Source organism: Pseudopodoces humilis, chromosome 3 (genome assembly GCF_049639895.1).
Source record: "Pseudopodoces humilis isolate 2021_Gansu_Grassland_sample_001 chromosome 3, ASM4963989v1, whole genome shotgun sequence".
Classification (NCBI taxonomy): Eukaryota; Metazoa; Chordata; class Aves; order Passeriformes; family Paridae; genus Pseudopodoces; species Pseudopodoces humilis.
The window spans coordinates 15395092-15410487 of record NC_142202.1 but is presented as its reverse complement, the minus strand read 5'-3'; the positions used below and the strand labels follow the sequence as shown (position 1 = coordinate 15410487).

The 15396-nt window shown below is 37.1% G+C and overlaps 1 protein-coding gene across 4 annotated transcripts in view; it reads right to left on the bottom strand.

Moving 5' to 3' along the window:
- The window catches only part of LCLAT1 (lysocardiolipin acyltransferase 1), a 111810-nt gene that overhangs the window by 45864 nt on the left and 50550 nt on the right, over positions 1-15396 (bottom strand). For all 4 annotated transcript variants that reach the window (XM_014252970.2, XM_014252969.2, XM_014252968.2 and 1 more), the window contains 2 exons: positions 13495-13641; positions 4848-4964 (listed from right to left, as the gene is read on the bottom strand). In XM_014252970.2, the coding sequence (XP_014108445.1) occupies positions 4848-4964; positions 13495-13641 (264 nt within the window). The remainder of the gene's footprint in view (positions 1-4847; positions 4965-13494; positions 13642-15396) is intronic.

Sequence of the window (15396 nt, the reverse complement as noted above, 5' to 3'; positions counted from 1 at the left end):
CACTGATCTGCAAATCACAAACTGCCTCCCTACATTATTAGCTCAAAAGTGCCAGGCAAGCAAATTGCACCAGAACTCAAATAAATGCCACAAAGTGTTCAGTACATAAATATGCATATCTGGATACTCTAATTCCCAGAAAATCCAAATCTACACTACTAGTGAATCTACACAATAGTCACTCCCAGCATTAAAACATTTACATAGTTTTATATAGAGATAACCTGGACTGAACACATGAACACTGAAGAAAACTTTCCAGCCCTAGCAATGAATATTTTATATATATATATATATATATGAATATATATAAAAATGAATATTTTTATTGGAATACCTGCATGTAATTACTGAAGCAACTGTAAAACCCAGGTATGAACATTAGAAGATACAGACTAGTTTCAACTGTGTGTGTATAAACATTAATTTTAGGGCAAAACTATCAATTCTGAACCAATCATGGAAAAACGATGAGAATCACAGTTTCTTTCCATCAGTAAGGATGTGCAATGAAGGCAAGCATGTTAAATATGTATCTTTGTTTATTTTGGGATGCTGCAGTTGGCAGATGTTTTCTGCAATATTTTTTTCAGTTGCCTAATTATGAACCAGAAAAAACTTCAAAGCTGAAATACTATAATAAGACAACTAATTCTGACTAGTCATTATACTGTACAACCAGTAAAATATAAACCCCACAATGGGAACATCCAGTCCAATGTATCTAGCTATTAAAGACTGTTGATAGCTGTAGAGGAAGTGTCAAAAAGAGGTCAGTTTAAATTTAATGTTGGCAGAAATGATTGTCTACAAAAGCATGAATAATCTTCTAATGATGCTTCAAAGCGTTAGTTCTGTCTTAATACTTACTGAGAAAATGCTTAAAAGCCATGAAGCAATTTTAAGAAAACATTTGTAAACAGCTATTTTCTCTTGACAGACTATTTGGCCACAATTATAGATATTATGCCAAGATAATATATGTAATTCAATGAATCCAGACAATATTGAATCAAATCAAAACAGTATTATTTTCCATCTCTTTGAAACCGAGCATTCAAGTCAGCTGAACTTTCAATGTCATTTGGCACTTCAGGAAAAACTTTGTAAAATACAAACAGGTCTGGAAACCTATACTGAGTAACCTCTTATAGAAGGATCTCACAAACTGGATCTTCAAGAACATTACATAAACCACAAATGTTTTCAATTAACATTGTTAAAGGCATGATTTTATAAAAGTCTTATTTAAATTCCTTTTCAGGAATTCAGCCCTTTTCAAAGTCCCACATATTGTAAAAGGAGATGAGTTACCTTAATCCAAGTCCTGCCAAAAATTATTCCATACATAACATCTACTCAAAATTTCAGGCTTAAAAAAAAGGATTAAATATGATTTTAGGAGATGGTTAAAGAGGGAGATGAATTAAAAAAGAAGTAATGACCAATCCTCATTTTGGAGCCTGGAGTTCATTTTCTGTTGCTCATTCACATGTTCTTCCTTTGTCTTTCAAAAAATGCTCACCTTTGCTCCCCAAAAAAATACAGCAAAACTCTCTAGTAGTTTTTTACCAGGTGCTGAAACCAAGATTCCTTACAGCTCAGACAAGACAAATGATTCACTTGATCAAGTGAACAGATTCAGAAAGAAGCAAATCACCTATTTTATTTCTCTTAGCTTTCCATCAATAGTCAACCAATGAGGTATCTTGCTTGAAAACAAGCAACAGCTGCAGTCCTTATTCTTCTGAGTGTATATATATTATTAATTAAACATCTAAAGCATGTTCACAGCCTGTGTTTACTCTTGGGTGATTCTATGGTTTCTATGAATGAGAAAACAATAATGTGATCATTTAAAAATAAAATAATATTTTCACTGTTTTGGCACCTGAGCATAATGAAAGGAAAATCCAGTCAGCTTCTATGTGGGTTTCTATTTAGAAGAGTCAGCTTAGGGGGGGAAGAGCTACCACTCAGAAGAACCAGAATGGGGAAAGAAAAGGTATAACTCAAAAGCCAAGGATATATAGCATGTAGGATATGTATTACCTAAACAACTTTTATTGCTTTTTGGTGGATGCCATATAGATCTTTTTTCCTTAGCTCCCATAATCTCAGCAGTGACCTAGAAACCATCATAGCAGCATCTATGGGCTAAAAAGACCAAATAGTTGAAATAATGACCACATAAGAGAGAGAAAAGCCAGCCAGAGGAGGTTGAGTGCTTTTTGCCACCTATGGAAAGCAAAGAACAGATAACTGCTCAGTTTATGCTGGCAGGATGCAGACAGTGCTTCAAATAAACTCCTTTGCACAAATACAGGCTAAATTTTATTGAAGGTTATTTTCACCTGATTCTTCATTTCCTATTCAGAAGGGTCACTAATAGTTATTTTTACATAATAACAGGTAATTCTTTCATGCTACAGCTTGTGATGTATATTAATCAGGCTTCTTGCCAAATTAAATTAGGTTCTTCAACATTTGAAAATCAGTTAAACTTCTAATGACATTTTCCCCCTCTTTTCATCAACCTATTTTTGGAGCAAAATAATGTACTCAGGCCTGAAGAAAAGACACTTGAGCCTCAGGAATGGAAAACAGCCACGAGCCAAAATGTATTCACAGGAGAGCTATAGGGCAATAAGGTTGTCATCTATGCACAAAAATACTTTCAAAGATGTAAACATGATGTTAAAATCTCCACCACTCCCTCCTACATGTTAAAGTCACAGACACTGCTTTGTGCCTGCAGTTATGAGGAATAAAAATAGGAAACTATGAGGAATAAAAATAGAAATCTGTTTACATGATTGTTACTATGATTGTAGCATTGAAACAGTTCAGAAATGGGGACTCGGGTTAACACTGTATCCCTTGACAGTCCTGTTTTTTATTTATTACTGTTAGTATCACAAATTAGGATTGTAAAAAAGACATTCTATCAGTTAAAGCTATAACTCAAACCAGAGCTGCACCAGGTACCAACTGGACAATGTGCATCTGAGTATCAACCTTTAAATCTATACTGTACAGATGAAAAGACAGAGATAGATATAGATTTGCACATCTGTATAATATACTGAAGTATTTTAAAGCCCAGCAACTACAGTTGGTTTGTATATATATTTACAAAAAAACCCAAAACATTTCAACACAAATGGTCCCCATTTCATACACTTGGAAGCAGTTGAAAACCAATTCTTAAATTAGCAAGTAATAACCAAGAACTTTAAAGGGCTACTTGAACTACCTTCTCACACATAATTTACTACATAATAGCATACAGTTATAATATACATAGCTTACGATGCCTATCAAAGTACCCAATATCTAGTAAATTCAACACAAAAGGGACATTAATATTTCACACAACATTTGCCTGCCTTAAATAAAAGGAGACATAAAACCACTTCAAAGGCTGGACTGTTATTGTTTTTACCCCAGCTTTCTGCTGCATAAAATTAATTAATCAGTCTCAAATATTTTCCTTTTTATAACCCAACAGCCTAATTTGCAAAGATTGCTCATAGAGCAATGGAAGAGAAAAGCATTTTTACAAAATTAGAAAATTGCTGTGAACCACAAAGCTTGTTCTTGCAGCAAATACAGATTTTTTTTAAAGTAATTAATATTTTGAGTGGAAAAAATTTCTTTAACTGAAAATTTATTCCAGGTTTGAAATACTGTTAAACTTAATGCTGTGAAGTTTTAAGTAAAGCAAGCTTTTGAAACTGTCTATGTGGCAAATTTTTTTACTACAGCAAATTGAGTAATAAACATTCAAGAGAGATGAAAATCTAAGGTGTCCAACTCTGAATGTGCAATACTAATAGGGTCAAATAGATACGTGGGATTGTCCAGCTGGACAAAATTCCGAAGTGCTTACAGTGATTTTAGTGATCTGCTTAGGAGGAAGGAGGTGAAATGCAAGCCAGGTCTGCTTCAAAAATCTAAGCAAAGATTCCAGCTAGCAAAAAACCTACCAGCAGGCCCCTATTCTTTTTAATAATCTCAAACTTCTTCTTTTGGCAGTCGAAATAACCAGCATGTGTTAAAGATCTAGAATTCGTTTTCCCTGAAGAACCAGCCTATAAAAAAGTCACTTCATATCTACTGTACATGTCTATTTTCTTCAACCATATATCCTGCAAATATTCATCTGTACCTGAATCCCTGCCACATCTGTACCATTTAAAGATTACATCCCGATGGCCTCAAATCTCATCCAAACGCCCATTCCCAAAACAGCTCCCAGACATCTCAATGTAACAATCACATCTTCATACTCTGTTCTCTTGATAGAAGGGACTTAACCCTGACCCCTAGATTAATACTGGGATAGAAAACCACTTCTGGGTAAAAAGTAAGTGTCACACATTCTCTTGCCCACCACCCTGCCAAGCAGCACAACTCGTATTTCACACAATTTCTCTGAGGCACCATCACCCAAAACATCTGGCAGCACTGGGCAGCTGCCTTGCTGCATTTCCATACACTGTGCATTGCCCTTGTCCATTTAATGTAACAATTTGTTTACTTAGCTCTCAGACTTAAACCCAGAAGCCTTCTGAGAGAGGGCAGTGACATACATGCCTGTGTGTTCAGTGTCAACCACCCACTTGGGGTTGAGGATGGTACAGGCTGAACTTCCTTGGGATTTTTTCCACTCGTTTTCTGAGGTAAGATCGCTAGGCAGACTAAAATATTTAAAACAAAACTACACTAAAGTTGCTTTCATTCACTGCATACCTCTTGATGATATCAGTGTCTGTTATCAACTCTCTCAAATCTCTCCATGTTACAATCATTTTAAAGGAAAAACAAGGACAGAGCAGGATTACCTTCCCTTAGACGCTCAACCACGAAGGTGAATCCGGTCGTTCGCGGGTGTAAGACGTACTCGTATTTTTTAAGTCCATTCCTCTCAGCAAATTCATTACTGCGGGCTTTGGTATTGGCTGAGGAGAGAAGGAGAAGCAGCACTTTGTGTTACTGTGCAAGCAGACCATGGATTAAATGGAATGATAACACGACAGGAACAGTACAACAGCAGCTCACACAGTATGGATATGGAGGCAGACACGTGTGCTTTCAGTTGGCCATACCATGGTATGAGGAAGAGCCATGTGGATTGCAAGAAAAGCCTTTTTACCATCTCATTTAATTTTAGCAAATCATCAGCAAATCTTTTGTACTTATCAAATGCAATCTGAAATGTATAAATCAATAGTCTGTTAATAGTTATTTGTACACATCAATACCCATTCTACAGTAAAATGTATTAATTGGCTCAGTTGTGTTTTGGGGTTTTTGTCAACTCAAAAGGCACAACAAATAGTAATGAAGATTTGATATTATGAACAAAAATACCTCGAAGTCCATGTTTAACCACATTAAACTTATTTCAGAAAGAAAACATTAAAAAGAGGAAAGCAGTTGATCTAATACTTTAAAATGGTATTTAACATCTTCATTCTGAACTCGTTTTATTCATCAGCCTGTGCTGCACATACCTACCCCATCTGAACTCTCTGACCAAGCACCTCAGTGCCACAGCACACGCCTGCCACTGTACACAGAGTACATGCAAGGCAGCTGGAAAGCACCCTGGCTAAACCCCATTACAAATGTGCTTCAAACCTCTGGTAATCAAAAAGCTCTTATGAGAAAACCGAAGGCCTTTCAGAGCTGTTGCTAAGAGAGGCCCCTAAGTAAGGAAGACATGGACACTCAAGCAAAAAATTCTGGAGACAGGTGGAGAGGAGGCAATGTTTTCTCCTGTGATGTGCTGGAGGCTCTTCCAAGCAGTCTCAGCCAACAGCCAAATAGACTTTGCTGGCTACACTCAGTTCTTTACTGTGGGTCCTGTTGTGCCTCCCCTGGGGCCAAAAGGCAATGGATATATGCAATGTTCCCTTGGCAACATGGCAAGAATCAATTTGATCACATAACTTATTTAATAACTCATATTTATGAAGTTTTACCAGTGCTTAAAAGACAAAATCCCAGCAACAGATGTATGGAACAAAATCACTGCTTCAGCAGTCTATTTTTAAAGCAGAAGAAGATCTTTCTTTTGCACAGTTAAGCTTAACAGAGATGGGAAATTAAGTAATGGAAAACATATCACTTTTTAGTCATTTAACAGAAGTGATACTTAGAGATAAATCCTTCCTTTTACAATCCTCATAATTTTTTCCTGTAAAGGCACAATAACACAAGTAAACAAATCAACAGCAGTGAGAGATTTCCTTTTTGCTGTAATGCAACATTCCCCCATCTTTCTTTTTTCCTTAAATTATATGACCTCTTTATCAAAAATGCTGGTGCCCCTCTTAAAGGTTTGTCTACCAATTAATAAATGCTGTATCACCATACTAAATATTTTTGCCCTGTGACCTACTGTTTCCATGCCCAAGAATGCTGTTTTTCATACATACAAGCCTTAAGATTCACTGCACAGATTTCCTGATCATGTGATTTGGAGGAAAGGAAAGCTGTTGCACAGTAGCCAAGCAAGTGATTCAGCAAGGAGGATCCAAAGATTTAATTCTTGCCAAATTGCCAAAACATACAAATACTTGAAAAATATTACAACTTCAAAAAGCATTGCTAAAATTACAGAATGTGTGAAATACTAAAATTACACTTGGCTATGTAACTTTAATTTATTTTCCCTTGGATATATACATCATGTCTTTAACCACATGGTCAGAATATCTATTTTTGTCTGCTCAACTACTACTCTATTCAATACTGCAAATGACTATTCTGAATCAGCAAAGGGGGACTTGCCTCGCAGACTCCCACTGCAAAGGCAAAACTTGCAAAGTGAGCCAAGAGCCAAACTTGGAATGCCTGAAGAGGCAATAGTAATCTGGTAATTATTAAAAGCCCCTCCAAAAAAACCAGGTTCTACCTCTTAGGTGCACCAGTATTAGCTCAAGAACTAAAACCATTTTCTAAGAAATTACACCGATGACCAAGCGCATTCCTATAAAAAATACCCAAATCAAGAGTTCCTTTCCAGATTCTGGGATGATTCAAGTAAAATGTTTTAATTTAATTAATCACTAAAGTTCTTAAGGTAATGTATTATTGTTTCCAAAGGAGAGAAGTATCATCTTCTTCATTTTCTGCATATCCAAGTTTGGGTTTCACTTCAGAAAATCTGCAAATCAAGTCAATTAGAGTTTTGAGACACAAGTGTCCACATAAAGTTAAGCAGTCTAAAAAAAAATTCTAGGTTTTAGGCATCTCAAACTGCACACAGTTAATGAGCACTCGGAAAAACTATCTCTGTGTGTCTGATCACAAGCACTTTGCTTCAGAGGGAGCATGAAAATGAACTCACTGATGTTTGCAAAACACTCCCACTTGCACCAAAGGATAACCAAGAAGTGAAAGGGCACTCATGTTCTCTGAGTAAAACCTAATTGATGCTGCAAGAAAAATCTGGGACCTCCAGTGTCCATCGCCTTGAAGCAATCATCTTCAAACTTCCTCTTAGTACTTGGAAAGAACTCACTGTAAACATCTGCAAAACATCTTCCAAATTTCCCTTTACTACACTGCCTTTCTGAAATGTGTGAACAGCTGGACATCGACACACTGGCCAACACTATTCAGCTATTTCCTGACATTTGTATGCCTGTCTTGCCTCTGGACTGTAAGTTTTATGTAACAGAGACTGTTCCCCTCCCCTCTTGCATGACCCTAGTGTAATGGGATTTTACAACTAGAATAATGCTCCCAGCTAATACAACGATCATTGTCATCTGGAAAAATCATCTCCCTCTCCCCTTCCTAACAACTATAAAGCCACAGGTCTTTGTGCATTAAACATTATTTATTACAGCAAGTCAGGAAGGTCAATGTGCTTAGATGATACACTGAAAGCAAGGGTAGGATAAGCCTCCACTCTACAAAAAAAGTAGGAACGATGCCCTTCCTCCCCCTCCTGTAATCCTGGCAATGGAAAAAAAGTTTCTTACTCTTTTATTAGTTATGACTAAATGTTATGATTGCTATCTCATGCAATGTAAGTACCTTGGTGCCCACTGCTGTTTGGGATCCTTGTGCCAGACACCAGTGCCCAAACTTTTGAGGGGAGATTCAGATCAAATTCTGCTGCTCAGAACCAGAGCCAAGAAAAGGCAGAACATGTGATGCTCCCCATTCTATGAAACCTAGAGGTTAGAAAACCGATCCAGGAAATCAGAAACTTATTTTTATATCCTCTGCAACTTGAGGGAATTCACACAACAAACGACTCTTTAAAATCCCTTAATCAATAGACCAGGCTACGCTGTCAGGGCTGCAAAACTTATGCAGATGACTTACTGTTCCAAAGGCAAGTTAATAACAGTCTTAGGTGGAATAATAAAAAAAAAGTGAAAGATGCCTAAAAACTTCCTTAAAAAAGAGGAAACATATGTTCTTTTCTTCCAAACTACCAACACAAATAGCATCAAGCAGCTCTTGAAACAGGGCCTGGAAATGCAGTCAGTTCGCATCGCCTCAGTCACAAAAGGCCACTCACACCATTTGGCTGGCTACAGGTAATGTCCCCTGTCACCAAACCCTCTGAAAAGCTGAACAAGTGTTGCTTTCTAGGAACAAGTATTTTCTTTCTTACATGTTTAAGTCAAAGCAAATTTAGTCCCCAAGTTTTTGCTCATCATTCCTCTTAGGAGAGTTGTAACCCACTGGTCCTATTTGGTGTTAAAAAAGAATAAGGAGAGTAAGTTATTTTTATGGAAAGCTGCCAGCCTATCAATTGAGGGTGATGTGGGACATTTCCAGAGCTGCTTCATGCTCTGTCTCCTCAGGTCTCACACCAACTTGCCTCTCCTCCCCCGTCTCCTTCAGCTAAGGCATGCAGGCTCTCAGAGCATGTTCTGTGGGGTGGTGACAGGTACAACCATCCAATTTATTTCAGTCTTTAGACACTTCTGTAGAGAAACTATCAAACTACATAAAACCACAAGAATTTAAGGATTATGACCAAAACTTCTTACTGTTTTTTGTACTTCCGTGCCACCTCTGGTAAATAATTTGATTACACTTTTCCCCATTTTTCTCCAAATCCCATTTGCCTCTCTCTAAAATTACTGGAAAAACTCAAAGTCAGCACTTTCTAGAAGCACCACACTTCAAAATTTCATTTAAATAACTGAAGGAAGAAATGATGCTAACCCACTTCCTTGATTTTTGAGTTACAGATTTTAAAGAAGATAAACTGCTTTTGTTCTTGAAAAGCTATGCATAAAATGAATGAATTTAATTTTTTTAGCAAAATAATATTTTTACTTTGTGAGCTGAAATTTGATATTAAGTACTACCTTTTCCTTTAATTTCACTTGTGATAAAAGCATGCTGATAAAAACATGCATGCTCTTGTACGACTTCAAGTACTCTCAGACTGTATTAATGCCAGACAGTGAAAGAATAAATGAATACTCCAAAAGTCTCTCATATTAAATAAATAAATAAAATCCTAATTTATCTGTTAGGGGTTTGCACAGAAATGATAAAGCTTTATTGGCTCACAGTTAGTATTTTGAGAAAAAAAATGAAGCCATTTTTCTTACTTGTGCTACTTTCAACTTATTCCATATTAGAGCAACCCCTACCAGTTCTTCTGATCAGTATTTTCTTTGTACTACCAAAGCACATCACATTTACTAACAAAGTTAAAAATCCAACTGCAGCTCTTTGTTACCTTCTGTCATCCACATCACATCATTCCTGCCAAAATCTGAACTTCAGCAAGCTTTCCTACTCAATTTTTAGTTGTTCCTCCAGGAAAAAAGCTCTGTGCAATCACACTCTGTCCACCTGTTTGTTCCCCTTAACTTTTGAAGCTATTGTCCCCTGCAAACAAAGCTGATCAGGGACAAGAGATTCAAAGATAATCCAGCCCAGCAGAAGCTTTAAAAAAAACTGGGTGAAGGGAAGCTTCTGAGAGTAGAGATGCGAATAAGGGAGGATCCAGGGCAGGGTCCATGGCTGTTTGTGTGCCAGGGCTCTCAGCACAGCATGCAGAGTGCACTGGGTGACACAGGCACTGGCAGCCACGGCAAGACGCCTCTTGCCAAGGCAGCGGCAAGAGCTTTGTGGAGGAAACATCACACGGAAGGGAAAACACGGAAAAAGGAGCAGTCGGCATGAAGAAAGGACCATGTACAGGGATGCACACACAAATCCAGAGGAAATGAGGCTTTACCAGGCACAGGGCAACACAGCAACTTTTTTTTTTTTTTCTGTCATTGCTTTCTGAAGAATTACTACAAACAATATTGTAAGGAACACCAGGAAAAACAAAAGAACAGGCAATATGGTGGGTTGTATTCCAGCTTTCCGGAAGCATGAGACTCGTGGTTGCTTTGTTTTCTTCAGGGCTTCAGAAAGTCTGGCTACATGTTTACCTGCTGAGGGCTTCTTTTTAAACAATTACAATAAAATACCTTTGAGCTTTAACCTTCAAGTACTCCAGAATGAAAAGATGGCCAACCTATCAGAAATAAGTATACAATTATATAATTATTACCTCAGCCCCTATACAATCCAGTCTGCAAATACAAATGTTCAGGGTTCATGACATTACTATTTCTAAAATTTATTTATGTAGCATGTTCCACAGCAAAGTACTTCACCACTTTAAAGTCAGGCAGTAGCCCATATATAAATAAATACATTATCATTTTACATTTCTTTGAAATCTCATTCTCAAATACCTGAAAATATTATAAAGAGGAGTAAATCTATTATTGTCATGTGGTCACTGAGAGGATGAAAAAATTTCAGCAGCACAAAGCTGCACAGCAATTCTGCTATTCAGTGATGTAGAATGCTATTCTTCATTTTAAGCACCAGAGGAATTTGGTTTTCGGAAGTAATTAGCAGTTTTGCCATTTGGTCAGAAAACAAGAGTCGCTTTCTCTATTTTTGCAAAATGTTCCCTAGAATTTTGAGCAAGTGTTCAGAAAAAAAGCCACAGTTTATTTCTTATTCTAGAGGATGGAACATGAGGTTGCAACAGGTCCTAATATGTCAATAACAGAACATTTTTCTGGAAATAATTTCTTAAAAATGGTACATACATTATGTTCTAGCATTCTCATATGGCATAAATTTACTGCTTGGTCAGGATCAGCCTGTCAAGGGATTTTTTCCTGTCTCCTACAGTATTTTAAAATGTAGATTAAGCTATATTTCCTGTGAAGACAATCAGAGAGGGAGAGCTATTTACTTCCAGAGAAAAAATCCCAGGGTTTTGTTCATCTCTATTCATCCTTTTATGCACAAATGTAATATCCAAGTGTATTCAATATTTGATGGCAATTTAAGAGTGGTAAACATAGAACAGTTTAACTTCTCAGAAGCCAGCACAGCAGTGCCCTGTTGTCTTTCCTACTCATCACTCCATCCTTCCCACCATTCTGCTTCCTCCTGGGCCAGTCACCTGTGGTGGGCTCAGTAGAACAGCACAGTTAGGGCATCTGCACTGGGCATTGTGAAGTTAAAGAGAACATGTTACACAGATGTAAAGAAGGAAAATCAGAACAACAGAATTATCTTACCAAAGGAAAAAAAAAAAAATCAACCTGTGTTCAGAAATTCAATTAGTTGGTTTTTTTTCTAAAATTAATTAAAGAAACTTGTTCTCTTGAGCTTCTCAGTGTATGGTATCAACAGCATTACCCAAGTTCAGCCCAAGTAATTTATATCAGTAGCTACAGCACAGAGGAAACACTGTTTCCTTAAGCAGCTTCACCTGCAGGTGAAAGCATCCTCACCGCTGTCTTTTGAACTCTGTAGCACAAATGTTAATACACTGTGGCTGTCTCAGTCCTCAGCCAAATCTTTTTTAAAGCTGCAGTACAAAGCGTTCTCAATTCTTTAAAAATCTGTTGTCTCCCAGGAATATTAGATTCCTCTAGAGATTAGAAGGCATACATAATTTATGGAATAATTTCCAAACAATCCAATTCTTTCAGACATCTTGAGATGGAAATACCTGTTCAGAGAGTGTGAGTGCTCTAAGGAGGTGTCTCCTGACTCCATGAATAAGATAAGGATTGTACCTCATAATTTAGAGCTAGGAGGAGACAGTTCCTCATGAATTCAAGGAAAAAAAAAAAGTTGAAGTGAGATAATTTCACAGATTCATAAAATGGTTTGGGTTGGAAAGGACTTTAAAGATCATTTTGTTCCAACTCTTTGCCATGGGCAGGGACACCTTCCACTAGACCAGGTTGTTCAGAGCCACATCCAGCCTGGCCTTAAACACTTCCAGGGACAGGGCATTCACAGCTGCTCTGGGCAACCTGTGTCAGTGCCTCAACACCCTTTTAGTGAAGAAAATTCCATCCTTCCTAACTAGATACAAGATAACCAAATCAACCAAAGGCATCCTGTGAAGCAGCCCAAGAATGTTCAATGAATTTGTCCTCTTTAAGGAAGGCTGATCAACTGATGACAATTCCCTACAGTGTGATCCTATCTGAATACTACACACATACCCATTTTAAGGATATTTGGAATACAGAAGAAAAAATAGTACCATATGCTAGTTATTTTTATACCATGTTTATGCCATACTTACGTGGCTTTGCAATAAAATATGATTTGAGAATATCTGCAATGGAAAGTATAGCAAAAATCTTTTAAATATGCTAAAAGTTAGAAGCTTAACTGCAATTGATTTTCTATTTAAAGATAACACTTATCAAATCAGGCATCATGCTGGAAGCATGAACCACCACAGACATTCATACAGTATTTTCTTTTATAGGCACAAGTTGTCTTAAACACCGATTAACAGCTTCCTAATGATGCCATAAGATACCTGTATTAAGGAAGATATTTGATTAAAAATTAATACTACAGGGTCAAACTCATTACATTTACTCCTATGATAATCTCAATATTTGTTTTACAGAGATTATTTCCCGTATAGAGGCAGATACAGACTGCTTACAGTGCTTACACAGCCTAAGGAACAAGTATCTGCATGTTCCCCTCTGAAAACATTTGGCAAGAAATCAAATAGAATCATTAGTCCTTTTCAATCACTCTTTCATAGGTGTGAAATTATTTTGTTGCAGTAATTCAGGAGATGGGAGCATGCAAGGGATATATTCCAGTTCTTGAAACTGCTTTTGCTAATGCAGTGTATGTACAGTATTGACCAATAAAAAGCAGTGCCAATCATCAGATGATTCGCAATGTACGTTATTTCAGGAAGAAATAACTTACATTGCAAATCAATAGAATTGCCAGAAATAACTGGCAAAGTCTCCCAGTGGAACTATGTTTGTGCCTCTCACATGAATCAGCACATTGTTTGATGATTTACTATAATTTCTACTATCCATGAGAACAAAGTCTAGTTCCTGCCTTGAACTTTCTTAAACTCTTTCCATAAAAAACAAAAAATTTCCATGTTGAGCATTCCCTAAGAAGACTACAAATGCAGCCTACCTGTGAGATCAGTTCCTTCTGGAAAGATAAGGAGTTGTAGTGGTTCACGAATGTCACAGAAATAATCCAGCATTTTTTCAAAGTGACTTTTGTCATCTTCCCACTTTCTCTGCACGAAAACAAAGGCTGCAACCTGCATCGCCCAGCCTAAAATGTAAAAAAATACACCTTTAGCAACATTTCACTCTGATACTTCCACAGTGTCTGTTACTCCAAATAATTTTATAAATTATGCTAGACCCAATCTGCTGCCCACCTGTACTCAACTCTTAATAAGAACACTTGGTTACCTTGTAAAAAGAGTTTTGGATTGGTAAAAAACAAGAATTCATAAATGCATTCAAAACTCAAGTTACCAGACCAAAACCAGTGTCAATGCTGTCCTGAAATGAGGTTGTAATGAGGTGGAGGTTGATCTCTTCTCCCAGGTAACATGCCAGGACAAGAGGAAACGGCTTTAAGTTACACCAGGTTTAGATTGGATGTCAGGAAAAATTTCTTCCCCAAAAGAGCTGTCACACTAGCCCTGGGAACAAGCTACCCAGAGAAGTGTTTGAGTCACTGTCCCTGGGAGGATTTAAAAGCTGTGTAGATGTGTTGCTTAGGGATGCAGTGCTTAGGGACGTGCTCAGACTTGATAATCTTAAAGGTCTTTTCCAACCTAAACACTGCCATGATTCTCTGAGGTAAAGCATTTAAAACCACAAAGTATCCATCTGATCTTTGGGGGCTTTATTACATATACCTACTTTTAATTTTCATTACTCACAGAAGAAAATACAAAGCTTTTCTTTACACTTGATTCTAGAATAAAACTCAAATTATATATATATATATATATATATATATATGTATATATTTGTTTGTATTAAAACACACAAAGATCTGCAGCCTGCCATCAAACTGACAATGTAATGCAGTGAAGTGCAACTGCTGCTGAGCCAGCAGCTCAGGGGTCACACCCCATTATCTTCAGTAAGTGTTCCTGGCTCTTTTCAGCACAAGTCTATTGTGTACAGCATATCACATAATATTACAAGTTCTGTCCATTAGCTCAGCAGGATAAAAAAATCAGGGCTCCAGCTCCACCACATGTCTAAGATGCTCCCTTCCTAAACAGGGCTCAGAAGAGCATGACATTGCCTTGCCACCGTACTTGGTGAGCTTGTATCTCACCAGAAAATCTGCAGAGAGATCCTGCACATCAAAGAGAAAACATCACAGTTGCCCATTCTCCTCTTTGCTCACCACCATTCTCAAAGCCTGTTTTTACTTTGCTGGTGACTTACAGCATGTTATTCTTGCCCTCCATTTCAGCTCCCCTTTACAGGATTCCTTTATATTCTGTTCACAGCAGTATCTCATAAGGACCATATGCTAGAAAACTACTGATTCAAGTCACTCATTTTTCAAACAACTTTGTAAGTCAATCAGCCTGGACAATATATTAACCTGCTTTATCTCTTAACATTATCTCTTCTGTATTGGTTAGAAACATTAATTGTATTGTTAAAGATCTGTGACCTATGTAATGGGGTAAATACTTCTAATTTTTAAATCAGTTAAACAGATGGAACATGAATAACTAACATGCTGTCTGCAATCTGGACCTAATGCATCTCAGATACCCAGATAACCAATGATATTCAGATAACTGAATACTAGAAGTGGTTATATGACTTAAGAAATGCTCAGAATGCAGTCTCAGCGAATCTTTTCATATTTGCATATTTTCATAAATTTGTGAAAAACACTTTGTAAAGGAAACTCAACTTTGACCACAACATTTTTTGTGTGTTTATGAACCTATCACATTCCCACATCTGCAGTATCAACAAGTGTCAGTACAGCTTTATTAACAGAGGCTATCCATATCAAAACAAATTGTTTGCAGGAACAAAA